At 35.0% G+C, this 27,347-nt stretch overlaps 1 protein-coding gene across 6 annotated transcripts in view; it reads left to right on the top strand.

Annotated features, from left to right (window-relative positions):
- The window catches only part of ADAM23 (ADAM metallopeptidase domain 23), a 70,138-nt gene that overhangs the window by 18,869 nt on the left and 23,922 nt on the right, over nt 1–27,347 (top strand). For all 6 annotated transcript variants that reach the window (XR_013774961.1, XM_079311480.1, XM_079311478.1 and 3 more), the window contains exons 4-18: nt 4,275–4,338; nt 6,487–6,569; nt 7,258–7,321; nt 9,898–9,970; nt 10,479–10,552; nt 11,344–11,409; nt 14,304–14,375; nt 16,725–16,891; nt 18,794–18,878; nt 19,651–19,741; nt 21,331–21,379; nt 22,882–22,981; nt 25,449–25,520; nt 26,278–26,364; nt 26,519–26,599. Coding sequence is in view for 5 of the 6 variants with exons in the window: in XM_079311480.1 (XP_079167606.1) it covers nt 4,275–4,338; nt 6,487–6,569; nt 7,258–7,321; nt 9,898–9,970; nt 10,479–10,552; nt 11,344–11,409; nt 14,304–14,375; nt 16,725–16,891; nt 18,794–18,878; nt 19,651–19,741; nt 21,331–21,379; nt 22,882–22,981; nt 25,449–25,520; nt 26,278–26,364; nt 26,519–26,599 (1,228 nt within the window). In the remaining variant the exon portion in view is untranslated. The remainder of the gene's footprint in view (nt 1–4,274; nt 4,339–6,486; nt 6,570–7,257; nt 7,322–9,897; nt 9,971–10,478; nt 10,553–11,343; nt 11,410–14,303; nt 14,376–16,724; nt 16,892–18,793; nt 18,879–19,650; nt 19,742–21,330; nt 21,380–22,881; nt 22,982–25,448; nt 25,521–26,277; nt 26,365–26,518; nt 26,600–27,347) is intronic.

The following is a 27,347-nucleotide window of genomic DNA, read 5'->3' as shown; positions in this document are numbered from 1 at the left end:
AAATAATTCAACTAAACTAGATTGCTCAGACACTGGTACTGAGCTTGAAACAGTTCAGAATAGTTAATAAATGATTGCCTGGTAATAGGTTAGTATAATTTAAGAAGTATGCAAGAAAGGCAGTGCTTGCTGAACTGTGATTTTCTGCAAGCTCTCTACTAGGTTGCTGGAAGCTAATTTGCTTACTTGTATATGAGATATTTTTTTAGTCATTTCATAGCCTTTTCCTACCCAAATCAATTCTCTTCATCAGGATAGTTAGATGCCAGCTGAGGTAAGCCACTTTTTACCCTGCAGCTCTTGTGCTAATAAAAACATCAGCAATGAAGTATGTGCCAGGGAAGTGGATGTGAGTTCTTCAGAAAGCATCTGCTGCTCGCTTTAACAGCTGGCCTATGCCTTCAAAAGTAGGAGCTACAGGGAATGGCATATCTCTTTGCTGCTTATTTTAGATTTTCAATGTAACACAGAAGAGCCAGGGAGCAAGACAGCTTAATAAGAACAACTATCAAAGATAAACAAGGCAGGGAGGAAGGAACTGTAGAAAAGGACAGCAGACAAATTATTTTGTCATTCAACATGTTGCAACTTGATGTGTTCATTGTAAACGATCACGCTAATGTGTCACAACCTAAATAGACTTTTGTCTGGTGTGATCATGACTGACAATTACTTCAGTTAAAGCTTGTGCTGTTTCTGGTGCTCACCGTATTGAAAAACAAATTTGCTGCACTGGATGCATTTCTGCTCTAAGCAAAATGCGAATGGCTCAAAATGGATCAAGGTGTCAAAACACAGTCCAGTGTAGATGAGATGCAAATGTATTTCATGACACTTTGCCTTTCAGAGGTAAATTTAGGCGTTTTGTAGATGTTTATGAAGGAAGAAGAGTTATTTTGTGCTGTGGAGACTCCTACTTTATGCATGAGTTCTGTGCCTCACTCCTCAGGCAATTGCACTTCTACATGAGCTCTTAATCAGTGTATTCTAGGACTTTCTTTTTGATGCCACTTACATAAAGAAGCCCATCACACCTCCTGGTGAAGTTGCAGTGCTTGTCTGTGTGTGTCTTTTGTGTAGGAAAAAACGTTTGAAAGTTATTTTGGTTAAGCTTTTTTTTTTTCTTTTCCCTTTAATACTTTCTTATGTCTTTTGTCAGATTTGTCAGCATTAATAACATGAAAAGTTTTGCAGGGGAAATTTGCAGTAGCAGTTTTCTGTATATTTTTACATCTGTTGTTATTCCTGGAGTTTTAGCAAAATGTAGACCAAACTTCCTTACCTTTCCTGTCTTTCTCAATGATTGCAAGCAAGGTGTTCTTTTGAATGTTTTGCTAGTGTAGGTGGATACTTGAAATAAGAAAAAGTGATACAAGGTACCTGAAAAAAATCAGGTGCTTGTCAAAATAGAAGCATACAGTTCAAGGAACAGCTGACTGGGTTTTTTTTTCAATGGAATGTTCAAAATGCTTGCTGTCTTGAGGGAAATACTAAGAGAAAAATGCCTTTGCATGACCTTGGTGATTATATGTGGCAAACTTAAAAACATAATAATGACCAGATACTAGTGATAAACACTCTGGTCCAGCCTTGCATGAGAAACAATTTTGTGAAATCCAAAAGTCTTTTAAAAGATTTTTCTACTCCACCTTCTAGTTGGTGGATACTGTGTTACATTTGCTAAAAGGGTGCTTCACAAATTAAAGTTGCATTTTGGTTATAGTATGGTGTTTGGGAAGGATATCACAAACAGCAGGCCTTAATTTTCTTTGGAGGAAATTCGTTCAGCATGGATAATTTCATTGATGTGCCTTGTGTCCTGCAGATCCCAAAGGTCCATCTTGGAGCTGGCTGGCACCAACTCTGTTGGACATGAGGGAAGCTCCAAGCAGCTTCTCAGAGAGCCACTCCTATAGCCCACCCAGTACCAAAACTGTGCCACACAGACCCAACACTTGTTGAAAAATCAGCAATAAGAAAAGTGTAGAGGCTACTGGAAAACTCTGTCTGCATACTTGTAATATCTCTGTATATACATATAGGTGTTTTCCATCATAAGTATTCTATGTTAGATATACTAACATGTGTGATACTGTATTTGGACACTACCCAACTGGGAATTCCTTGGCAGATTGGAAGTAATGAGAAGCTAAAGAATACTAAACTCTGGCAAGATTCTGCAAAGGGCAGACTAATGAAATTTTGGGCAGCTCTTATGTCACGCAAAATAGGATAAATTGGAGAGAAATGTTGTAATTAAACTATAGTTAGTTGTGAGTCAGTACACACAGTGATAAATCACTTACTGCAAGTCTTATGAGATGCAAAAAGCACTAGATAGTATAGAAAGACGTTCTGAGATCAGTTATGTAAGACTAGAAGAGGGCAAAAAAAAAGGTATGAAAGTGTGAGCTTAATTTGGCAACAGGTAAATAAGTGCCAATCCAGGAATTCGGAGGAAATTTGAGGCAACCAAATGGTCTTTGTGAATTGGAGCAGAAGTGTCTGTAAAAGTTGGAATCTGGTCAGGGCCCTATCATTTGAGCACAGTTCCTGTGTTTAATCATCCTGAGTAATTTTTTTAATACTTGTAATTACAGTTTTCAGTTTTCTTACTTATGTCAGTTACTGTAGCCTTGTCTGTAACATCCCCTGCTGAGAACAGTAGTTTTTATGCTTCATAAAAAGTGTGAAAAATGCAAAGAATAAAAGGATGTTATCAACACTAAACTTTATTTTGTGTATGTATGCCTTATTAGAATCTTCAGTCTTGCCACACTGAAGAAATGAATATTTGTACTGTAGTCAAGCACTATTTATACAGCATTTTTATTTTCTTCAGAAAGTTTATAGCTTACTATGACACAAATAGGGAAAGTTAAAATGATTTCATGCAACTGAGTTTTTAAAATCTGCACTTTAAAAAAAAAAAATAATAATGCCTTCAACAATGATGTTTAATGCAAATGATTAAACTTCAGTAATTCTTCAGGGCTAGTAGCATTGGTTTTGCAGGCCCAGAGTGACCAGTGTGCTGTGTGTTTCATGAGAAAGGACTTCCAAGAGAACCTAGCTGACTTCTGCAGGATTCTCTGTAACAAGTGCAGTGCCTGATAAATATGGCATGAAGAACTGATTTGATGGGCCAGGAGTCCCAGAGTTAAAATGTAATCAGGATTGCTAATAGCCTAATCTGAGATACCCATTATCATAGCTTGGTTTTAGTCAGGAATTCCCACCAGAGCTATTTTGCCACAACAGACTTGTATAATCCATAATGATGTTTATTTATTTGTGGTAATTATACTTTTGTTTTGGTATATGTACCAGTATCAGACCCTTTAATGATTTTAATTTTTTATTTTTGGTTGTAAGTGTACATTAGAGGCTTCAAAAATGCAAAAAATTCTGGATCACATTAAGTAAAATGCTTATCTTGCATATTTAGTGGGGCCAGTTAACATCTTTAATTGCTTTGCTCTTCCTGGGCATTATGCTGCAACCCTGATTGTGACAGGGTAAAATGTTAATGGGGCACTGAGGTTGTTGCAGGATGTGTACAGACTGGCTAAGGTTAGTTGAGGGAAAAAAAAAAAAGACAAAAAACCTAACCTGTAAATTGCACATTTTTATGCTTCAGAAATTTTTCTTGACAGAATTAGGAAGAAAATAAGAGTGAGAAAAGTATCTGAAAATAAAAAGTGAAAATAAGAAAAAGGGTAATATTGGAGTGTGTTTTGAGTTCTATATTGTGTGTTTTCTTTTGAGGCACATTAATGCTTTTGGAAAAAAAAACCGGAGTATTTGCAGTTTGTGAAAGTGATTATACACTCTTGTCTTCCTAACAATGGTGTATTTCTTTTTTTCAGTCTTACATACTCTATTTACACTTTTAGGCAAAATGTAAAACCTATTTGAAAATGGTGATGAATGATGAATTAAAATATATTCGCTGTCAGCAAGGAAGGTTCTAAAGGCAAGGGATTTTTTTTTTTTTTTTTTTTTTTTTGCATATTTAGAAGTCTGGTAATCTAATTGTAAAGCTAAAATACAAGGAATTAGATTGCAGAATGAAATTCCCCTTTCTGTACTGCACTCTCACTTCCAGTGTACCATCAAACCATCTACTGAACACAAGTTGCTTGATTTTTTTAAAACTAATGTACAAGGAAAATAAAAATACTTTGAAAAAATGCTAACGAAAATCCCCATACCTACCCCTAGCAATAGAAGGAGTATTCAGATTTTTCTCATCTTTATCCTTTTTTTGACAGTGACTTACTATCTTCCAATTATGTGGAGATTCACTATGAAGATGGAAAACCAAAATTTTCTAAGGTATTGTATTCTTAAATTGTCTTTCTGAGGGAACAATGCCAATAAAATGTTTTTTAAAAAAGAGAAAAAATGTTTTGCAAGACTTGAAAACTTCAGAAGTGTTTTTCCACAGATAGAAGGTAACTGTGATCTCATCGTTTATGGATATCTCAGTAATACAAGAGGAATGTACAAAAAAGAAATGCTGTGTTTTGGGGTAGGGAGTAGGTATTTGCAGGTGGCAGTAGTGAAGATGATCCATTACTGCCAGGACAATTACATCATGTAAAATATTGGAGGTGGAGGGGTTGAAGTCACCATCAGATTACTCTTCATTAATTATTTATGTGTCCTTAGCACAAAGTGCAAGGAGAAAGAATAATGATAATGTAAGACATTTAAACAAACCCAAAAGTCTTGCAGTGATTTTTGTTTGTAAGAATTATACAGTCATGAAACAGAAAATGAAAGAGAATGGAAACCTTAACCTCTGGAGTTATTACAAAATCAGCATATTGCTAGACATTCAATTAATTTTGTTTGACTAGCTCCCAAATTGAATTCAGTGCCATAGGCTATTGATCCAAAGCCAGATTAAAGTTCTGCAAGGTAGTTCAGCCCTAAGGGAACCAGATCAGTCTTTTTGTTTGTTTGTAGCAAGAAGATGAGGACTGGAAGATTCCTAGGAAAGTTATAATCTACATTTGCAGGAAATTACTTTTTTGTATTTGGTAGAAATGCCAAAATATTTCTTGCAAACTTATTATGTGTGAATTATATCTGTATTTAGAGTGGAGTGAAGCAAGCATTCTGGTTGTACTCATGTCTTGAGAAAGTCCAGACTGTTGTTTGTGCAAGTATTAGATGTCTGGTTTATTATTTTGCCCTTGCTGTAGAGAATCTCAAATAAAACAATGCATAGCAGATTAGGGCAGAATTAAACAATTCCATTGCAACATAATTCCCGAAATATGTGTTTTGTTTTCTTCCACTGAAGAAGAAAAATAGTTTTATGTTACATACAAAGGAAGTTGTTCCATTAAGACTCAGTATTCTGCAGAATAGACAAAAATGCTAAATGATGCAAGAAAACAATTCCCTTTGGTATTTAGACAAGCTCATGCAATTGTCAGCTGCAGCACTAGCATTGAGCACTGCGGTTGCTGAATCATGAGTGTGACTGGAAAATTATATTGGAACTTCAGACTCAGCAAATGGGCTACCTTTGCATGCTGCAGTAACTTGATCCAAACTTCCTAGGGGATGTTTTCTGAATTGCTTTATTAGAAGCAATAATAGAGCTCCTGAGGTCATGTTAATTGTGAAAGGCTTCATTATAGATAGTAAAAAGACACCAAAACCCCACACAATTTGTGTACAAGGTCAAATAAGGACTGTATCCTGGTCTTTTGCAATGTCTTGTAATACTTTTTATACCTAAGTAAAAGGTTGTTTTGTTTCCTGATGTGGATCTGAAGAAGTGAGATCTCAATGAAAAGTACTGTATTTTCTAGAAAGAGATAGTTAATTACAAAAATGACTGAAGAACAAACAGCAATTTCTTTACTCAGATGATCATCTTTAAAGAAAAAAAAAACTTGAAATGCTTTCTGTGAGAAACATAATCAAATTTAGCTGTTAAAAAGCATGTTTTATGCATTCTCACTGATGGAAGGATAAACACAGAATGATTACTTTCTGTGAAGTACTTTGATTTAATTATACACAGTAGTCTGTAAGGAATTTAAATCAGAATCTGAGTAACTCATTAAATAAGGGGCAAAATGGAAATACTGCTGTCATAGACAAAGCATTTACATTTTTGGTACCTTCTCGAGTTTATAGTAATTGCACAAAGAAGGGTTTAATATGCATATTGGAGTTCAGATGACATGACACAAGAATTAAAAATATTTTTATGATAAATAGTAGGTTTTCAAACAACGGCTCAGAGACAATCACACTTCAGGGTTTTTAATAAATTTTTTTGAGAATAGTTTTTATTTTTATTTTAATTGAGCTTATTGCAGATAGACAGTAAAGACAAGTGCATAAATGAGGTAAACGTGTGTTGTTACTCTTAGGTGGTTTTGGGCATTAATTTTAAGCAACAGTCAATAAATCAGGATAATTTTGTGTGTGTGATTGTTTGTTTTTAAAAATTATTAGGGGGGAGAGCATTGTTACTACCATGGAAATATCAGAGGTGTGAAGGACTCCAAAGTTGCTCTTTCAACTTGTAATGGACTTCAGTAAGTGCATGTTCTCATTTTTTAAATAAGGCTGTAACTAATAATTATTCTTGAATATCATCTCTTAATATGGGAGGAACTGAAACACTACTGAACTGAATCACAGACTTGAACATTTTTTGATGTTTCGAAATTTTTCTTAATATCATTGGAATTAGTGTTTTGATGCTGTCTCATGAAACATTTGAATACAGTAAGTGCAGGTAAATATTTCCCCAGATGACTTAGTATGGTAAAGGATAAACAAGAATTATATTTCAGCAGTTTGCATGCTCAGTATTCATGTATGATTCTGTCATAGGAAAATGGATCTTTTTGTTAGATTATATAAGGAAAAAATGCAAGAAACCAGCATTAGTTACTGCTAAGTGCAACTCAGCTTTTGATTGTATTTTGCATGCTCAGGGTGTGTCATAGGACTTCCTTTTTCCAAGGTCAAATCTTTACTCCTTTTGATATTTTATCATTGCATTGTCATTACATTTAGTGCTAGTACATTCAAATGTGCCAGATATCTTAAAAATTCCCTAATCTTAGCTTTAGCTACATGTGGTAGTAATGAATATATATTTAATATTGGTCAGTTTTTCAACCCTAAGTTTGGTTTTGTCTTATCAAAATTCATATCCTGGAGTCAAACCTATTGCCTTGTAATCCTAAATATCACTTCTTTTTCTCCATGTTCTAGTGGCATGTTTGAAGATAGTACTTACTTGTACTTGATAGAACCAATGGATCTGACCCACACTGCAGTAAGTTTATTTTTATCTAATTTATTTGGTTTGGGAGAGTGCTCAAGGAATAGCAAATAAAGGTATTAGAATAATTTGTTAAGTGTTATGTCTCATGCATTCCTATGAAAATGAATAGTATTTTAAAACAGTTGATTTGAATTTGTTTAAGGTGGCAAATGCATAATTATGATTTACTTACAATTTTTCTCTGCTTTTCTTTAATCTTTCATTTGCTATTTGCTATTCATTGTTTCAACACTGGGAACAGACAAATAAAACTGTTTTCCATAGCACATGGTTATAGACTGTCAAAAAGTGTTTATCAATTTGCTCTAGCACTTGAAACTTTGCAGGGATGCTGAGGCTTCTTGCTGGCCCCAGACTAGGTCAGTTTCTAAGAAGCAGCCAGGCCCCTGCAAGGACAGAGTAAAAGATTAAAAAGAGGCTCTTTGCCCCTCCTGGGGATTCGAGGTTTATTTCATGATGGCGTACAGGAGCGAAAGAGAGTGAGGTTAGGGAATACTGATCTTTTTCTAGGGTCAGGGAAGGGGGCAGGGGGAGAATTGGCATCCTGTCAATAGGGTAATAGCAAAGCAGAAGGGTCAGACCATGGGACATTTACAGGGATGTTGGGATAAACCATTTCCCATACATCTAGGATAGTGGATTACAACAGAAAGTGTTTATAAATTTATTGCAAGAATCTCTAGAAGTAATTTATACATTCCTCTCTAAATAGTTGCATCAGATTGCTCTTAGCCATGATGCCACAAAAAGTATAATTAAGTAGATAATTACATCTGGGTATCTTAAACTTTGTATGTCTTAAGTTAGTGATCATTGTATAGCTTAAATGATTGTGATCCAGCATATTCAAGTACAAGATTATGCTGGATCAGCATATAGGACTGCACTTGTGCAAGTGTTTTGATATTATTTTTGTATTGCATGTGTCTAACAATTCCTAAAACTTTAGTTGTTAACACAGCTGACAATTTCACACACAGTAGTAAAACTAGGTATATTTCTAACTTCTGAGTGATTAAAAAATTTGAATGATTTTCAGTGAAATGATTTTGCAACATTAAGACAGAGAATTTTTAAAGTTTGTGTCCTGCTTGGTCTGTAGGATATATTGCAGATGCTGTGCCACAGTTCTCAAGTTTGTCTTGCTCTAATATATATATGACAGGATATATATAGTATGTGACGAATAACTAATGCTGGAGACCCAACAAACAAAGCTGAAATTAATCTGAATTAAAATCTCTAAAATCATTGGCTGATACTGTCAAAGAAACTGGATCAGCATTCAGAGGACTCGGTATCATTTGGACAGTCAATTATTGAGCTACAAATGAAACTTCAGAGACATGGGGAAATATTACATCTAACAGTCAATCTTCCCAAAACAACAATGCATGCTGTGTGTCTGTGATGTAGCACGTTCATAGAGGTTGCAGTTCTAAAATATGACAACACAGGCACTGTAAATTCATGGAGATTATGTTTATACACAGAAAAAGAAAATTTGGCTAAACTGTTTTTTTGCTTGGGTGAACAAAGGAAACCAGGATATCTCTCTGAGTGATATTTCAGTAAAAATTGTAAGTAGAGCAAAAGTGCTGGTTATAGAAGTCAGATACTATTTGCCAATTCAAGGTTTCAAGTTGAACTCTAAATAAGAAAACAGATGAGATGCATACTTTTCTCAGAACTACTGGAAGTAATAGAGCTACAGAGAGCTTTCAGAGGCTCATTTTTTAATTGCAGTACACAAATAAATATCTTGAACACAGCCTTCAGCATGTCCTTTATTCAGCTTGATTAATCTTAACTATAGCAGATACTATATAAAACCCCCTCTCCTTCCACCCCAAAGTCTAGCAAATAAATTCAGTATTGTCCTTCAGTGTGCTGTGTATTTCATATGGAAGTTACAGAACAGTAACAACCTACCCTTTGAAAAAAATTGCTTGTTTTGACAGGTTCTGCAGAGGAGGTGTTACGAAAGAAAGTTGTTTTCCAGAGTAGAGACTCAAATGTGATAATTTGGGGTATGTCAGACTTCTAAAGAAAATAGGCATTAAAAATCTTGTCCTTTTTAAGTGTGGAATACACCAATAAAAGAGGATGAAAGGATCCTCTTAAGGGTAGTATATTGATTGGTTTCTTGCAATTTGCTGCAATTAGATACAATTAGATAGGATGTTTTCATAAATAGTAGTAGTCGCTTTTCATCTGTGGAAGGAAGATTTCAACCAGATGCAGACATTCAAGTTTGATTTATTGGAATAAGGGATCTGTGTTCTTTAATATTAAGGCTTTTAAAGAATTTTTTAAAGGTAATCTGAGAGACATCTGTGATACTTATTTTGTAGACTAGTCAATTTGCTGAAGCAGAGAGGCTCTATGGTTGCTCAGGATTGAAAATAGATTGCTTCAAATTAGTACTATCCCAAAATGGTACTATAGTTGCTTGCATTTTATAGAAAAAATAATAAAAATTATAAATACTGGGAAAAATGCCAGATTTTTCACTTGATGTTATTAATTAGAAGAAAATTTCACAATTTCACAATTTTTCTATTTAGGAAAGTAAAAGTAGGCCACACATCATCCAAAGAACTTATGGAACACAAGCCTCCAAGCAGTCGCAGGACTTTGGTATGTTTTTGCTTATGAGTTTTTAAATATTGGCAATAATCATATTATTGGAAAACTTGGAAAATTTGAATATTAGGCTAGCAGCATTTATAAAATTGCCAATTATTTAGAAGATATTGTGTTTACTTGTTTAGCTGCCTTTTTTTACAATCATTGCAATGGAATATAGGCTTTTCAGAAGGCAGCTGTAAGATTTTCATCCACAGAATGTATTTAGCTTTCCTCTGAAAATCATTGAATTTAATCAGTGGTGTTAATGTTACTGAGGCAATGAGATGGAAGAAAGTGTATATTCTAAGTCCAGGTTATAATTTCTTCACCTCTCCTTGCATGCTTTAATATTTCTGAATTACATGAGTTTTGAGACACCTTATGTATTTTTAAAAATGAACTTTTGATTAGCAAGGGTGATTATAATTTTGGTGATCTTAATCTACTTTTGGTTTGGACAGTGTACATAAGCAGTTTAAAATAATGCCATGAGATTCTTAAATTGTAATTTTTGCAGAGACTGACTCTAGTTCTGAATGGCCCTTTCTGTCTGAACTGCAGTGGCTGAGGAGAAGGAGAAGAAAGAGAGCAGTAAGTAGAATGTGACTCTGAGTTAAGACCATTTATAAACCCAAACTCACTCCTTTCTGTTTTCTTTAAGGTCAAGAGAACATAGGCTTCAGGAAACAAGCATTTTTAGAAGCTTAATATTGTAACATGATACAATTATCAATTGAGAAAATAAGACTTTTCTTCAAAATTTAGTAGTGGAAATTACTTAAATTTTTTTTATTTTTTTTGTCCACTTGAGAATGAAGAATAATTTTGAGTGAACTCTTGCTACTTTGTAGATATCTGACTTTTTGTCACTCGGCTCATTAAGTTGTGTGATTAAATCAAAAATTCAAATGAGGACACCCAGAACTGGGTTACTGGGAGAACATAAGTGGGCAGTCCTCATGATTTTCTCATGCATATGTATCAGGGGAATAACTGAGTTAAAGGGGATTATTCTGTATTTCTTCACTGAATTGCACAATCCACACCATATTTTTAAGGGTGCTTATGTTTCTAGTCACTTCCTTCCTCATTAAATCTGTGGTGAGTAGTACATAATGAAAGGAGGAGGGAAGCAGTGGTGGTGTCTGCACTGAAGCAAAAAGAGTAGACCCTGAACTTTCTTAGTGATGTGTCTGAGATTCTCAGCCAGTGTCTGTTACTTGAGTCTTTACCCTACTTGCATTTCTCACCCAGTTGTGTGCTGGTTTACATATCCTAAACAATACATATTTAATATGTATGTATAATAAAAATCAGCTGCAGTTATTTTTGAAAATCACTAGATCTTTGTGATTTCTCAAAGAATTTCTTTAATTCATCAGTTATCTCGTGGTGTCTTTGAAGAAATGAAATATCTGGAGCTCATGATAGTAAATGACCATAAAATGGTAAGTATATCAATTCAGTGGTAACCTTCCTTTTGGTTATTGACATACCTTTCATTTGTAGGCTAATGTACAGCACTATTCTGCATCAGCTACTTTTGAGTCCAGAATTTTATTTATTGGCAGCTATTAACATTTGTACACACTGTAGGCCATAATACCTAATGAAGCTTAATGTTACCTAAGATTTTCTGAGGCAGTATTTAAAATTAATCTGGAACACTTTGGTATCATATGGATAAATTAATATGCCAATAACCAGCAAAGTAAAGGAGCAAAACATTTCTGTTCAGTACAAACACATTACATCCCATCTTTGAAGTTATATAGAAAGAGGTCAGAATTTGTTACTTTGAGTTTAGTTTTACTAATTTAAATTTTAATGCAGCAAAACCTGTAGACAAAATTCTAATTGTTCTTCATGGCTATTTCATACTTATAAATAGGAGTGATAATGGAGTGCAAGGTAAGTTGTTTGTTTGATTCAGAAAGTGTTTGTCGTTAAAAAAGCCCAAAATGCATGAGGGAAGCAAGTCCAATTTTTCCCCTTTTTGTCTTGAGGGATGACTGGAAAAAATCAGACTAAGTGACATTTGTTGTAAGCAAGACTCTCTTTTTTAAAATCAAATTCTGCTGATACAATAGTTTTCACTGATTTTATTTGCAAGTAAAGAGCTTTTTATGTCTCTTACCCTGCTGCAAGTTTCCCAGTGCTTTATGGAGTTGTGGGCTCTGTTATCAACACTGAAGGATGATATTTAGGAGCAAGAAATAGAAGATATCAGAACAGGATGCAGTAATTCATATCTGTTCCAGTGCTGAATAGACAGATAATGTACCCTCCCCTGTCTAATAAATCATAGAAGTAGTCTGGGCAAACATAACCTGTATTTTATATGTCTTAATTTAGCACTATGGAGGGAATTTGAATGGATGGAAAAAGTAGGACAGGAATTTCTTGAGCTGTTTCCATTTGTAAAGCCACCTGGTAGGAAGTTACTCTAAGAGTGTTCAGGTGTTGGTTGCTTAGCAGTGGGGCACAGTAACTGAAGTTATGGGCATTTTGTTGCCTTGTCTGATGTCTATGCTTGGTGTTCCTTGTGCAGAGAAAATATTCCTGTGTCTATTGCTTTCCCCTGGCCTCTTGTATTGTAGACCATCTTGAAGGTGCTCACTACACTTATTACAGACTCTGTTGTCTCTTATCATGCTTGATTTGTTAGAACTTTAGAGCACAAGGTTTTTTGCTTCATAGTTTTCAGTGACTAAGAAGCAGATAATAATTATTTTCAAAGAATGAAATGGATAACCTTAGGGAAGTGTTCACAGTTAGGAGTCACAGCCTGCCAGTCTGGGAGCTCACTACATGTGCTTTCAAGGTTTTCTGCTTACCAGGAGAGGGCAGGTTTCCCCTGCAGCAAAGGTCTTAGTTGGAACAGTATCTTAAACCTCCTTGATCATTGTGTTAACTGGTTATTACTGTGTATTTTCACAACATTTCCTTTCCTCTAGCAATAAAAAGATCTCAACACATTTAATTAGGTTGCTGCATTTTTTTACTGGTTTAGGTTGATTTATTTTAGGATCTGTGTTTAACCACATTATGTGGTATATTGCTATTGATATTGCATTTTAATTCTTTCATGAAAACCAAGAATATTTTCCAAAGCATATTATTTTACCTTTCCACTTCTGAAAAGGTTTGGGATTGGCTCAAAACAAAAAGCCAGAGCCACCCTTTCCCTCTTCCCCATTGTCTTTGTGCTCTGGGGAGCAGTCGATGGTATAAAGCTCCTCCCAGTGTACATCCTAGGCACCTACTACACCATACCTAATAGCAGCTACTCCACTGCTCAGAGAAGAGTCCCTTCTTCCAAGGCCTCTCTGTAAATACTGTGTTTCATAGAGAGAATAACTGGCACTTTCATGGGACACTGTGAGGCAATGACACTTGATGCTTTTAACCAGTAGTTGAAATCAGTAAGTTTTTTATAAAGGCTTTTTTTCTCCTGTTCAAAGTAATTTCATGCTCATTTTCTGTGAAATTTTGAAGACCTATTTTTCCTATCTGCAAATCATACTGTGTAACGTAATCTTGGTTTATAATTTTACAGTTTCTTGAAAGTAATATGGGTTCATGTTCAGATACCATAGCTGCATCTTTAAAAAATTTGACTTGGAACAGAAGGGACTTGTGAGACAGGATGCAGAAAGACATTGAATCATTGTAATAACATGCACAGATAATATGAATCAGAACTTGTAATACAGTTCCTCTAGGTCTAAAAAAAAAAAAATTGAACTTAGAATTCAAGATACTCAGCTGACTTTTTTCATGTTCAAACACATATTTAAAACATATTTACTTTTTGTTTACATAAACATATTTACTTTTACCATGCACTCCCTCTTTCATTTTGTCTTTTCCTATACTGCTACATGTCACAAAAGTATTGTGCTATTGTAGAAAAGGAGGCCTTTGCAAAGAGCTGTGCATAGAATAAGTGGTAAATGCTTCATCTCCATGTCTTATAATTAAAGTGATGGAATGTGGCTACTACAGTCTGATATGTAACTCATCAGGTTAAGCAGTTCTAGTGGGTAAAGCATCCTCTCAATTTTGAGCTCATGTTTACCTGTAATTTTGTCTGAAACATTTGAACTCTGATTATAAGTACAGTATTTCTTGTGGTTAAATGCTCCTTTTACAGTTGGGAAAAGCTGCACAACATACACAGCTTCCTTTTTTTTCAGGAATTCTTGAATATGAGATATAGGCTGTGATTTGAAATGCTTTTTGAGTTTTCCCCTTACTCTTTCTTAAAATAACACTGTAAACTAAAGAATTAGTAATAAATATTTAGGTTCTCATTGTGTTCTACTTTTTCTTCTTTTAGTTCAAAAGGCACCGTTCTTCAACTGCATACACAAACAATTTTGCAAAGTCTGTGGTAAACCTTGTAGATGCTGTAAGTATCAATGTTTCTTCTGAAAACTGATTCACTGACTTCTACTTTAGCACCAAATCTGTTACACTTTAAAGTGCACTTGTAGTTCCTCTGCAGAAGAATAGCCTGGGGTGAACGTTTAAGAAAGTACTAGATTATCTGTGGCATTTTTCTTAAAGCTTGCAGCGTCAGGGTTTGCCCTTGGCAGGGATGATTTCAGGACCTATAACCAATTAAGAATGAGCTTTAATTTGATTGAAACTGCAAGTGTGGCTCACAAGCTATACATATATCTATTGGGAGAAAAGGTGATTGTGAGTAAAAAAAATCTGCTTTATAAATCTCTATTTATAGCTTAAAAAAAAATAAAATGCCACTATAGTACACTATAAATGGATGGAACTGACACAGATACCATACTAGTATCTGTGCTAAATTTAAAACAATTTTGCATACAGTATATAAACTAAAAGCAGTATTTGTGGTAAAATTAATTTGGGGTTTCCCCCCCCCCTCTTTTTGATATACATGTAATGATCACACGTTTCAGAGCTCTGTCTGCAGTGAAAACAGATTTTCTAGCAGGGATGAACAAAGGCTACCAAATGCTGATTCTGAGTTCCTTTTCCATTTGACCTTATTGATACCAGTGGAACTGTGTCATATGATTCAGTGCAAAACATTGCCAACAGATTGTTTGGCTCAGAGAAAATAATGCAATATTTGTTCTTATATAAAAAGTGTACTGGATGTATATTGAAAATGCAGGTGAATGTATTTCTAACACATTAAATACCCGGAGTGTTTTGGAATATTTTTCTGTAATGACCTGAAAATGCCAGTAGCCAAAAGAAAAGTTATTACAGCAGATAAAAATGTAAATAATTGTAATATTTCTGCAACTTATATTGGACGTACCCAAAGAAAAGGTGGCATCTTTATTTTTTCTTCATCTGATAATTATTCCTTTCTCTTTCTTCTGCATTTTAACAGAAGTTATTTCATCTATCTTTTCTTTCTCTATTATGTCTGGTTTTTTTCCATTTTTATCTGTGTGTATGCAGAAGCTTCATTCTAGAATTCAGTCCCTTCATAGACATCCTACAAAATGTCATTTTAATGGCTCTTTCTTTAAATAAAGCATGAAAACCAACAGGATTTTCTGCCTTGTTATTCCCTTGTGTCCATAGGATGTGGGCTATATTTCTTACTGATTTATTGGGAAAAGGATATTGGCTTTCAGAGGCCTTCAGGTTCTCTGCCCCCTCTTCCATTCTTTTGTTGCTGTTTGCTTCAGGAAATACAGTTTTCCTCTCAGTAAACAGAAGTAAAGTCTTTATTGATCCACCTCTATGTCATTTCAGGCAGTTTAATTTCAGTGGGTTTTTTTACGTTGTAAACCATTTTCTATGTATATTCTCAGCCTGTCTCCCTGAGATTGAAGCATGCTAATACTCTTTTTCTTCAAAGGTCTTGGACAAAACTGAGCTTAGCTGGTTCCTGTCTCTTGTCTTTAAGCTTTTTGGTTGCATTTTTTTTTCCCCTAAGCCAAATATTATACATTGACTTTTTAATAAAGATGATGCTGCCCTGATACAAAACTGGGTTTCTGGTCAGGGTGAATAAGGAATGAATCTTTTGTAGATCTGTGAATTCTGCATAACCTTAGTTAATAAAATTTGACATTTTCTGAACTGAACCTAAAGACAGCAGCAGTTTAATGTCAGAATAAAGTATCGTGCACAATGTTAAAATACATATTTTAAAACTGTTTTGTTATTAATGCCTGATTATTGTTTCCATGTCTATTGCTACAGTAACAATAAAATTTATAGCAAAATCAGTATTTTTCCTTAATTCTACTCAAGCAACATGAGAATTAAGTGATTATAATATATAAATGTAAATCAAGCATTAACTAAAATTTGGATTTAATAGAAAACAGAGAAATTATTTAATCTCAACTTTAAAATTGTCTTTGGCTGCTCTTTGAAATCATTATTTTCTTTTTGAGATCACCCTATGTACCTTTACATATCTTCTTCTTTGCTGATTTTTGCACAGATTTTCTGCAAAACTCACTGGCAAAGTTATTTGCCATGAGATTTTGAAGAAAATGGAGTGTTTAAAAAAAAAGAACAACAAGGGTTGCTTTTTTTTTTTCCTTCTAAATTAAAATTTAATAAAATTTAAAAATTTAATTTGATCAGAATATCAGCTTTTAGGAAATTCAAGGCATTGCCAGCTAATTGTTTGCCCATGTTTTCCTCCTGCTTTATCCCTCTTGTCCTTCCGCTTTACTCTTACTGGCTAACTGTGCATGTTTGACCCAGTGTTCTACTCCTGTGCCTGTCCTGTCTCTGCCCTCAGATATACAAGGAGCAGCTGAACACCAGGGTGGTGCTGGTTGCTGTGGAGACTTGGACAGACAGAGACCGCATTAATATTCACCCTGACCCTCTGCAGATGCTCCACGACTTCTCCAAGTACCGGCAGCACTACATCAAGCAGCACGCTGATGCTGTGCACCTGCTCTCGTATGTACCCTTGGCAATGGCTTGGAGTTTATCTCCTGTCTGCTGCTTTTCTCTCCTTGGCTCTTCTTTCTTACTTTTTTTGCTTGGTATTCTCTGCATCAATCAACATCTGCCTTCCTTAGGAAGCTTAATCAATATTTAACCTGTTTTTAGTAGGTGTAGTATATACCATGGTCATGTTGATACATATCCATAATGATATTTGAATGTCTTTGTGACCTGGAGACAGTGTCACATGTGAAGTGTCTTTTGAGGAGCCTTTAAGGACACTTAGCTTTGTTAATCAGGTGTGTAATATGTTGCTTTTCCAGTTATGATCAGGAGAGGGCAGAGCTGACAGGATTATGTGTTGCGAGGAGAGTGTTCCAGTTAGTTAATTTATTCACACATGTAGCTGCACTGATGATTTGTTAATGGAAGGTCTTTTCCTTTAGAGCTGGAGTGAATTGTTCTGAGGCATAATGCACTTTGAGGGGAAATCCCACTTGCATCACTAGGCATGATTTCAGCCTTGAGCAAGGATTATTTTACTTCATGGCATTGTAAGCAAAGAGGAGGAAATGTGTTCCCCTGTGCAGCATAAAGATCTTAAGCTGTCTCCCAGCAGCATGACATACTTTGAGGGTGGAGTAGCTAATGTGTTCCATCGGATTCTCCTGTGGTTCATCTTCTGCAGTAAAAGATAAAAATAGGGGATGAAGAATCTCCTCCAGATTTCCTTAATTCAGGACAATGCTGATTTTTTTCTTCATAATACAGGCATAGTGGTGCTGACATGCACTCTTAATGACTTCTGTGCATGTTTTGTGTCATCTGCTGAAGAGTTAGCCAGCAACAGACTCTCCTCATGGTGAAAGGTACCAGATCCAATTTAAACATAGGGCAAAAAACCCCTTTCACTGTGAAGGTGGTCAGATGCTGGAACAGGCTGCACAGAGAGACTGGAGTGCCCATGCCTGAAGATTTTCCAAACATAGCATGCTTCAGCTGAGCCTCCTTGGGGGGAGATAAACTAGAACATTTCCAGAAGTACCTGTCAGGCTCAACCCTTACTACAGTCCTGTCTGTTGTAAAGCCCCTGGCTGTAAGTATTTGGGTAAGCTGCAGTCTGAAAGTTCTGATGGCTGTTAGAATGTTCTGAAAAATAGATATATATCTGTATGGGATAACCTGTCATTAAAAAAAACCCACAAAAACCAAACATTAATTATCAAACATTAGATCATTTGTACATCATGCAGGGTCACTGTAGGTTTTTTGTAGGCTGTGTAGATTTATTATTATGACTATGAAGTTAAAATAGGTGTAATTAATAGTGATTTAGAGGCATTTTATTGAATAATTTAGATCTTCCAGATTACATTACTTAATTAAATTATTTGAGGCTTAACAATAAATAAAAGGAGGCAAGGTTAAAGAGCAGTATTTAATTATTTTCCCTTTAGGTATACTTCTCAGTCTTTTCATTTGGATTTGAAACTGAAACTTAAATTGGTTTGGGTTAAGAAAATAATTTAAAAAGTTCTCAATATTGGTACATTCCAGAACAGAATTCCTTCCTAACAGATCATAAATTGAAACATATTGTTAACTTTTTAAAGAAATGTTATCACTTTATTGTCTTTGGAGTCTGGCACTCAAGCTTTCTGTTCTTGGTTTGTTTGTGAATTAAGACTGATTCTGACTCTACACGAGAAAAATAGTATTTTTGTCAAAGCTTATATAAAATCACCTCTTTCAGTGTTGGTGTTCTGTTTGTAAGCTTGCAATTGCTTTTTATGCTAGAAATAGATGAATATACATGCAATCTATCACAGTGTGTGTGAGAGTATGGTCTTTCAGTAAGCTCTTGATGCCCAATGTCAATGTGTTATAGTTTCTTCATTTTTATTTGTTTGTAAGGAATGTGACATTTCATTACAAAAGGAGCAGCTTAAGTTACTTTGGAGGTGTTTGCTCTGTGGCCAGAGGAGTAGGAGTGAATGAGGTAATTTTTTTGTTTTATCATGGTTAAAGCAAAATAAAGTCGAATCTCTACATTATAATCTCAAGAGTTTATATGTTTCAGTTATTCAGGGCTTTAAACATAATCTACATATTAAAAAGTTAGGATTCTCACAGCCAGCCTGTTGATAATCATCAAACTATTGTTCAGAGCACTTTTATTTTTAGAAAGTATTTCTCCTGTCTGCATTATTCTCTTAAAAAGAACTTAAATTGGATTTCATTATATTTGACAGAAATTTAGACCCAAAAATCTCAGACAGGAGTATTTGAAACACAGCAGTGAATGTCTTTGTCTTACCAGTGTAAGACACTTGATCTTTTGAGGTATCAATGGCATGTACTTCTTCCTTAATTTTTTAACATTGAAATTAGAAAACAAAATGTCCCTGCGTATTGAATTTTTACTATCGTTATTTTTTTTCCTCAGTGCAGTATTAAATTATTAATGAAATTATTCTATTTTTACATGAGTTAAATTCTACTATTACAGACCTGTATTGCATATATATCAAATAGACTTGGTTTTTTAGATTAAGCAATGGAGAGAGATTGCCTAAGAGTAGGAGAGGAATATTTTATCTATAATGTACTTTATTGAGTTTATTTTCCTTATATGCACACAAAATTGTGATTGACTGCACTGTATTATTGAAGTAGTAGGTATGTGGTTAGCCTTAATGAGCCAGTGTAGTGTTATTGCAATAACTAATGGGTTTTTGGTTTTTTGTAATTGTGCTCCTCTTGGAATGCAGTATGGCCTCCCTTTGCCCATGGCACAGGAACTAGCACAGAGTCTTGCTCAGAATCTTGGAATACAATGGGAGCCAGCTGCCCGGAAACCGAGTATGTACATGGAGTCTTTTGTCTTCCTTAGCTAAATAAATGAAAACTTCCTTTATTGTGTTTGAAAGAAATGCCAAAAATGCTGTGACTGTAGAACAAGAATTGAGGCTTTTGGAAATATATGTAGTGAAATTTCAACTTAACCAAAATAAGAGCTGCCAGTTTAGTAATGTTTTACATGACCTCAGTGATGTCCTGTGTCAAGAGGTTTGATTCATAACCAAAATTTAAGGGTATATTGATAAAAACACCATTAATTTAATTAAGAACTTCTTTTCTATCATAATGAAACCTGTAAATCCAATAGTACAATTGCTGACTTCCTAAAATTCAAAAAATACCTGATTTACAATTGAAGAAGTGGTAAGGAGTTGTAACCTAGTCCAGTGTGGCATTTGCTCAACTTTTTACCTTACTGCTTCACAGCCAGCCCAGATTTGTGTGGCCTTAACACATGTAGAGTGTTGGTACAAAAACTGCTGCAAAGCCCTTTCAAGGGCTAAAGAAAATAGTTTGGTTTTTTCACTTGCTTTTTGTAAGCAGTTTGGCTACTTTTTCTCTTTGTTTCCTCTTTAAAAATGTGAATGATAATGTTGACTTTATTGTGGAATCACTTCAGAAATCTGTGAATTAGGAGATCATGCTTAGGAATATTGTTTTGTAAAGCATTGCTTTTGAATTGTGTAAACTAGCAAATTGCTAAAATATTTTCTATATTGTTTTTTGTTTACAAGTAAAACAGAATTCATACAATTTGGAAATCAGAGTATTTTTTTAACTGAAAGATAGAAGTTTTTGATATGATAGCTTAGTGTCCTTATTTGGATGCCCTTTATAGAGAAAGATTATTGAAAGACCTGGGGAGAGTAGAAATAATCATATAAATAATCTCTGAATGTTTTCCATGAATAAACTTTGGATTTCCAGTGGTAACTGCAATACATCTATCTTTGGTAGATCATTTTTATGGGTAGTTTGCAGCTTCTGTTTTATCAACCATAAGGTGCTGATATTTGTTTTTATGTTGTGAATTTGGTCACTGTTGACTTACATGCTGTAGCTGTAAGTAAACTGTAAATCCATTTTCATTCAACTGCTTTTTTGAATGAATGTCTGATTGGCTGATTCACATATTACTGTTAATAATTTTATGCCAAAGGGAAAAATCCTGGCCTGTCCAGTAACAAGCCTCTTTTGGGGTATTCTGCATTTTTAGGGAGGATAAAAAATGAACATTTAAATTCATCAATATTATGTGTACTGCACACAAGCTTGTGCTGCCTGTTTTGAGAGCATGTAGGGAAGAACCTTGCCAACTATTTTTAGCTTTGTGTACTGCCTGAAATTTTGTGTTGAGTCTTAAGAACCTGCAGACATGGTAATTTGAAAGTACCATATTTATTTAATGTATTAGAATGTCTTCAAGAGGGCTGGTTTCCTTTTTGGGGCTAGAGTTTGTACAGCCAAGCAACCATCAAATCTTTGTATGATTAGTTAAGCTCCATTTTTATAGTGAGTACTTTATACTTATTGTAAGCAAATTTGTAACTTGTCTCCCTTTCTGTTGTATTTTGGTCTTGTCTGAGAAGAGTGTGACTGCACTGAATCCTGGGGTGGTTGCATCATGGAGGAAACAGGGTATGTCATAAATATCAGTAATTGAGGGCTCTGGAATGAGTCCATAGTTTACATTATGACAGAAATATTTACACATTGTTTTATCCATGTGTTTTAGTGCTAATAAACACAAAACTAGAAACATTTGGAACTCAATCCTTAGATAAACAAATGGTCAGTGAAGTTTGAAGGGGAAGCAGATGGGAGGAATTTCATTGCCCTCCACCCTCACACACTGCCAAAGGTTTTCTCTGTACTTGTAAGCAAATTATTAGAAAAGGATAACTTCTGAAATATAGGGGTTTGAATCTTGTAAGTCACTTCCTGTTAGTATCTTGCTCACTGTGGAAGCTTAATTGCAAAAATAATGGAAAAAAATAGTTATAAATAAGAGAGAAGGAGCTTAGTTTGTTCATATGGTATTTGGAAATAGATTCTTCAGTAGAGTTACTTTGTGGCTTCCCTGTAGACTTGTAATTGTCAGCCACTCTATGAATGCAGCAGAAAATCATTCATAAATTTGCTTCTGGAATCTGAGGTAAGGCATTGATCAGATAGATACTGGCTTCCTTCATATGATGAACTCATCTAAATATTGGTCTGTGATGGAAGTATCAGAAGAAGAGGCTGTGGGAAAAGCCTCTTCTGTAGGAAAGGTTAACAGCAAACAAAAGCCAGGAGCAGAGAATGGTCATGTAGAAGCTGAAAAAGGACTGACTAATGGAATGAGTGAATAACTAGCTGCACTTTAAAGCCTTTTCACTTAACTCCATCAGTCTCAGTAGACTTCTCTTTCTATATGGAGTAATTCAGTGGGGAAATAGCTCAGTAACAGTGAACTGTTAGGAAAGGAATGGAGAACCTCCTTATTGCATGGTTACCCAAATCTTTGACACTGTGAATAGATCTCATTCCCAGATTTCAAAACACGACTAATAAACATATCAGACAATTTCTGAGTGAGAAACTACTAATAAAGTACATTTTCAGTAGTCTGGGAAAAGATTGAGTTGAGGAAACATGAGAGAAGTCTGTAACATCATGAACAAATGATTACTCTTTCTTCCAGTATAAGAACTAGGGAGACATGAAATGAGATTAGCAAATGTGACAGAAGAAAATGGGATGAAATTGTTTTTCTACCAGTCTGTATTAAGCTGTGAAACTTCTTGCTGTAGCTTCTTGCAGCTGCTAAAAACAAACCTGAGAGGATACTGGATTATGCATGCAATAGAAAGGTGAATAGCAGCTACTGTGGTAATGTGGGTTTACCTTATTAATAAGTTTAAAAGCTACAGTTTTATATACATTCATAAAGTAGAAATACAAAAAAAGAAAAATGTTTTAAACTTTTCTTTTGTTCTTATTGTTTGAGAATAAGACTGAGTTGTCATGTTGTTGCACACAGTGGTTGTAAGAAACTGGGATTTACAGTATTTAAATAATGTTGTGACCCCTTTGCTCCTTTCCAGTAGCTGGTGGTGTTTCAAGGCATTTACTCAACTAATTCTTTGCCATTTTAGGGTATACCATTCCAGGAAATTCTCCAAATGCAGCATTGCAGAATACAAAGAATTTTTACTTCGTGGGGGAGGTGCCTGTCTTTTTAACAGGCCAACAAAGGTAATAAATAAATTGGTAGTCAGGATACCTGCTACACATTGTAATGAAAATGTAATAATTTCACTGGCATCATCTGTTCTCAAATGTTTTCAGATATCTGTGTGCGTATTTTCTTGAGGTTGTAATTAGCTATTTCAGCCCCATAGCATTTAAAAATAATTTTGAGAGGAATGCAACTTGTTTTCCATAATTCTTCATACTCAGATAATGGTAAATATCACATTCAGCATAAATGCAGTACTTACTAAGCTGGAAGTGCAAAATAAATTCAGAAGTGGGGTCACAGTGAATGCTCCACCTACACTCAATTCTTGGACTTTGTGTCTCAGGTTGTTGAAAATAATGCCAGTTACCACATTAGGAAATGGAAATCCATAGCTCATTTCATATAGACAGTAGTAACTTTTGGTTGTTCTCTACATTAGCTTCATTTAATTTTAAATATATATCTAGCAAACTATCATTCATAGCTGTTTCCTTTTACCATTGCTTTTTTTGCCTAAAAACTTGCCAAGGTCATAATTTTTTCTAAGACAATGTTACCCTGACATCCCTCTAAAGCTGAGCAGTATAAAAATATTCCATGTGGCTGTTTTTGCCAAGTAAGAGCAATCCAAAGCATTAATATTCTATTTAATCATAGTGTCAAACTGCTGTCCTTGTAGAATTTAATACCACATGAGGCTATTAGGCTGTTCTGTTTACTGTGCTATACCCTTTGGTGGACCATCACCTTGCACAATTAATTAAAAAAAATTTGCTTGTTCGAGTGGTTTTGAAGTCTTTTCCCAGGGTAGCAATCTTTGCTTATAGAATAAGAATGCAAGAATTCTTACACAAAGGAATAAGTAGGTAAATAGAAAAACACAGCTTCAGTTTTTAGTGATAGTTGTAGGCTATATGATAGGCTAAGTAATGTGAAGAATTTGTCAATTTGACTCAATTTGACATAATAAAAATCTGATTTATTTGGGAGAAAAGGCTCCTGGGGAAATGGTTGAATTACCTTTATATATTATCTGTGCCAGTGCTTCACAGCTTTAAAGTACTTTGTGGGGGAAAATAATTATACAATGTTTAGAATGCTGTTATTTGGAGGTCAGGAGGTAAGGTAGAAAATCGTGTGTTTCATCCTTAGGTAAGTAAAACAGAGTTGCTAAGCAGTCACCATGATGCCATTTTTAAAAATAAATCCCAAGTTATGCTCTGACATGTATAATTAAATGGTTCCTGATTGCCATAGGAAATTTGTGTTTGCCTGCTTGCGTTCTGTAATTTTCTTGTTTGATAGAGAAATTAATTTCAGTTTCAGAGTAAGAGATCTTGCTGTTTGCACCAAAGTGTAGTAGAAACAGGAGCTTACATGGGGTGGGAGGAGAAAAATTAAGTGGTTTTTTTAATCCTGTCAACATTACGGGTGAAGAAGAACACATGGATATTTCTTATTTTGCTTCTGGCACCCAAAATTGTAGGTGCTATTGATTACCCATGTGGTTTATATAACAAAAGTGAAATGTTGTATTTCTTTCTTATTAGGTATTATGATTACCCCTGCCTGAACCAAAACTATCAAAGAGTTCCATACAACTTTATATAAAATTTGTATTGTATTAGATGTTGTATTTCATATCTTGATGATTCTCCACAGCTTTATTTCCACTAGGCCCATGCAGAAGGGTTTACTCACATCTTTCACTCTTAGATTTACGTGTTCACATTTTAACTTATTAACTTCTAACTCCTCATTTCAACTGTGTTCTAGTGAATATTCTGCTGCTAATATTCCAGTTAAATTGGAGATTCTTGATACTCTTATATGATTTTAAAGCAGAATTATATTGAAAACAGAGAAGCTTCTTGCATAATCAATATTATTGTATGTGAAACCGCTATAGAATCTGGATTATCCTGAACTGCAGAATTTATCTGCATTGTATGTATCTGGTCCTAGGATTAGCTGTTTAGTACTATCTGTATGTGGTTGTGTATAACTTACTAATAAGGCACACAGCACTTCTTTTTGGCAGCATTTCTATTTATTTTTTTCATGCGCAAATGTTGCACAGGAACAGCCAGTAGCTCATTGCATAAGCAAGTGTGGGTACTTGAGCAAATCCCAAGAATTATATTGTGGAGCAGTATCCACATATATTCATTGAAGGAATTAAGTTCAAATGTCATCTCTTAAATATTATTGTAGTGTCCCTCTATTTGTAATGGTTTTATGAGATCAGTATCCTCCTAAAGAGGACCATCATTCCTGTGATTTAGCTGTATGCCTTTCACATCTGAAAAATTCTGATGAGCTGCTCTTGAAAACCCCACTGCCTTTCCATCGCCGAGTCATGGCACCTGCAGTGTCTGGGACAGCACATTTGTGTAGCATTATAGAAATGGGCTGTGTGACACACAAGGCACTTGACACTGGTTTTATTCTTACTTTGGGGTGGGGGCTTTTTTCTTTCAGCTCTTTGAAGCCACCGAGTGTGGAAATGGATATGTAGAAGCAGGAGAAGAATGTGATTGCGGTTTCCGAATGGTAAGTAGTTATATATTATTCCACAAGTTTTTCTTACAAAATTTATTAAGACAAATTAAGTGATTGGTAAGAGAAGGAGGAAAGGTTATGGAAATGAATTTGTTTTGCCTGTTGTTTGGGAACAATTTTGTTAAAGGGCTGTATTAAAATATTTTTTCAAATGACAATGAATGCAAAAGACAGTGTCCTCTGAACAGTTCCTGTTGCACCAGTGACAAGATACAGTTGTTTCCCAGCAGTTTTTGAGCTGCACTGGAGAAGTACTTACCCTTTTGCTTTTCCTGGATAGTATATCTGGGGTGGGAGACGCCTTACTGATACTTGGGAGACTGGTGCCTGTGTTCAGACAGAACACATGAACTGCTGTTTTCTTCTCTTGCAGAAATACTCTAATAATGTTTTTGGAAAAATTCTGCCCTCTATATTTGAGTCCTTGTTCTAGTATTTAAATATAATTGCACCTGAAGTTAGGTTGGGTTTTTTTTCTGCATTGAATAATACTAAACTAAGCAGCATAAATTTGGCACAAGCTAAAGAAGATGTGAATCCCTGTGTTGCCCTAGCATTGAATGTCACTGTTTTCCCTTTAGTATTTGAGTATTGCAAAGGCATCTTCCAGCTGATAATTTCAAATCATCAGTGCTAAACTGAGCCTTTTGTCTGCTGGTATGTAATAGTTGGTTGTTGGAAAGATTGTGAAGGAAAAAAAACTTGTTTAAAATGGAAAACTAAATTTTTTGCTTGACTTTTTCTTCAGGAATGCTATGCAGATTGTTGTAAGAAGTGCTCTCTTTCTAATGGAGCTCATTGCAGTGATGGACCCTGCTGTAATACATCGTGTCTTGTGAGTGTTGCTGCCATATATCAATTGTTTTTTTCAGTTGTCCATGGTAATCATGTGCAGCCTATTAAAGTTCAAAGTGTGTTTTAGGTAGAAGGAAAAGGAACAGTTTATGTAGATGTGTTCTTAGTGCTGAACTATGTTTTTCATTTTCTAGTTTTTCCCACGAGGTTATGACTGTCGATATGCAGTGAATGAGTGTGACATTGCAGAGTTCTGCACTGGGGATTCTGGACAGGTATGTGTGCAGAAATGTTCTCTGCTTGCACTGCTGACATTTGTTTGCACTCTTTTGTTTTGTATTCATTTAACAGGAAAATTGTATTAACAACTTCACAGTCATATGCCCAAAATGATGATGTAATAATGAAGTATACACTATTGTAAAACTCATAGAAACAATAATTTAAGTGGACTCAAAAGATTAATTCTCTAGGTGTATTTGGTTTTTATAACTCTTGTAGTATTAGCTAACACAGTCCAGTGCAGCAGACTCTTTCCAGCTTTTCACAAGTCCCTTTTAGATGAGGAATCACCTTAAGAATGGTTTAAGGGAAGTCCTTTACTGGACCTAGTGCCTTGTTTGTACCAAAGAATTTCCAGAGCCAAGGGAACATTACAATTAACATCATTAAACCCCTTGAAGCTCTGTAAGCTGTAGACTGGTGAGCTGTGACCAGGTGTTCCCTTACTGTTGTAGTGGAACTGAAATGCATCTGGTGGCAGTGTTGCAAACATGGCCCCACTATTAGCTACCAAATATCACCTTGCTGAACACATTGGCTTTCATTTTGCCTCACCTCCTTAATTTCTTCTTGGAATATGCAGGAAGTTAGACTTGAACATTATATTTCATGGATCCAGACATTAATTTTTATAATTTCTATTTGTAGCTATAAATATTTTAGCTATAAAAATTTTATTTTCAACCCTCTTTATATGTTGTGTAATTTTCTTAAAAGCAGAAAAATTCTATGTGCGATCCT

Source organism: Erithacus rubecula (assembly GCF_903797595.1).
Source record: "Erithacus rubecula genome assembly, chromosome: 8".
Taxonomy (NCBI): Eukaryota; Metazoa; Chordata; class Aves; order Passeriformes; family Muscicapidae; genus Erithacus; species Erithacus rubecula.
Note: the sequence above shows the minus strand (reverse complement) of the source record. Positions and strands in the feature narration are given on the sequence as shown.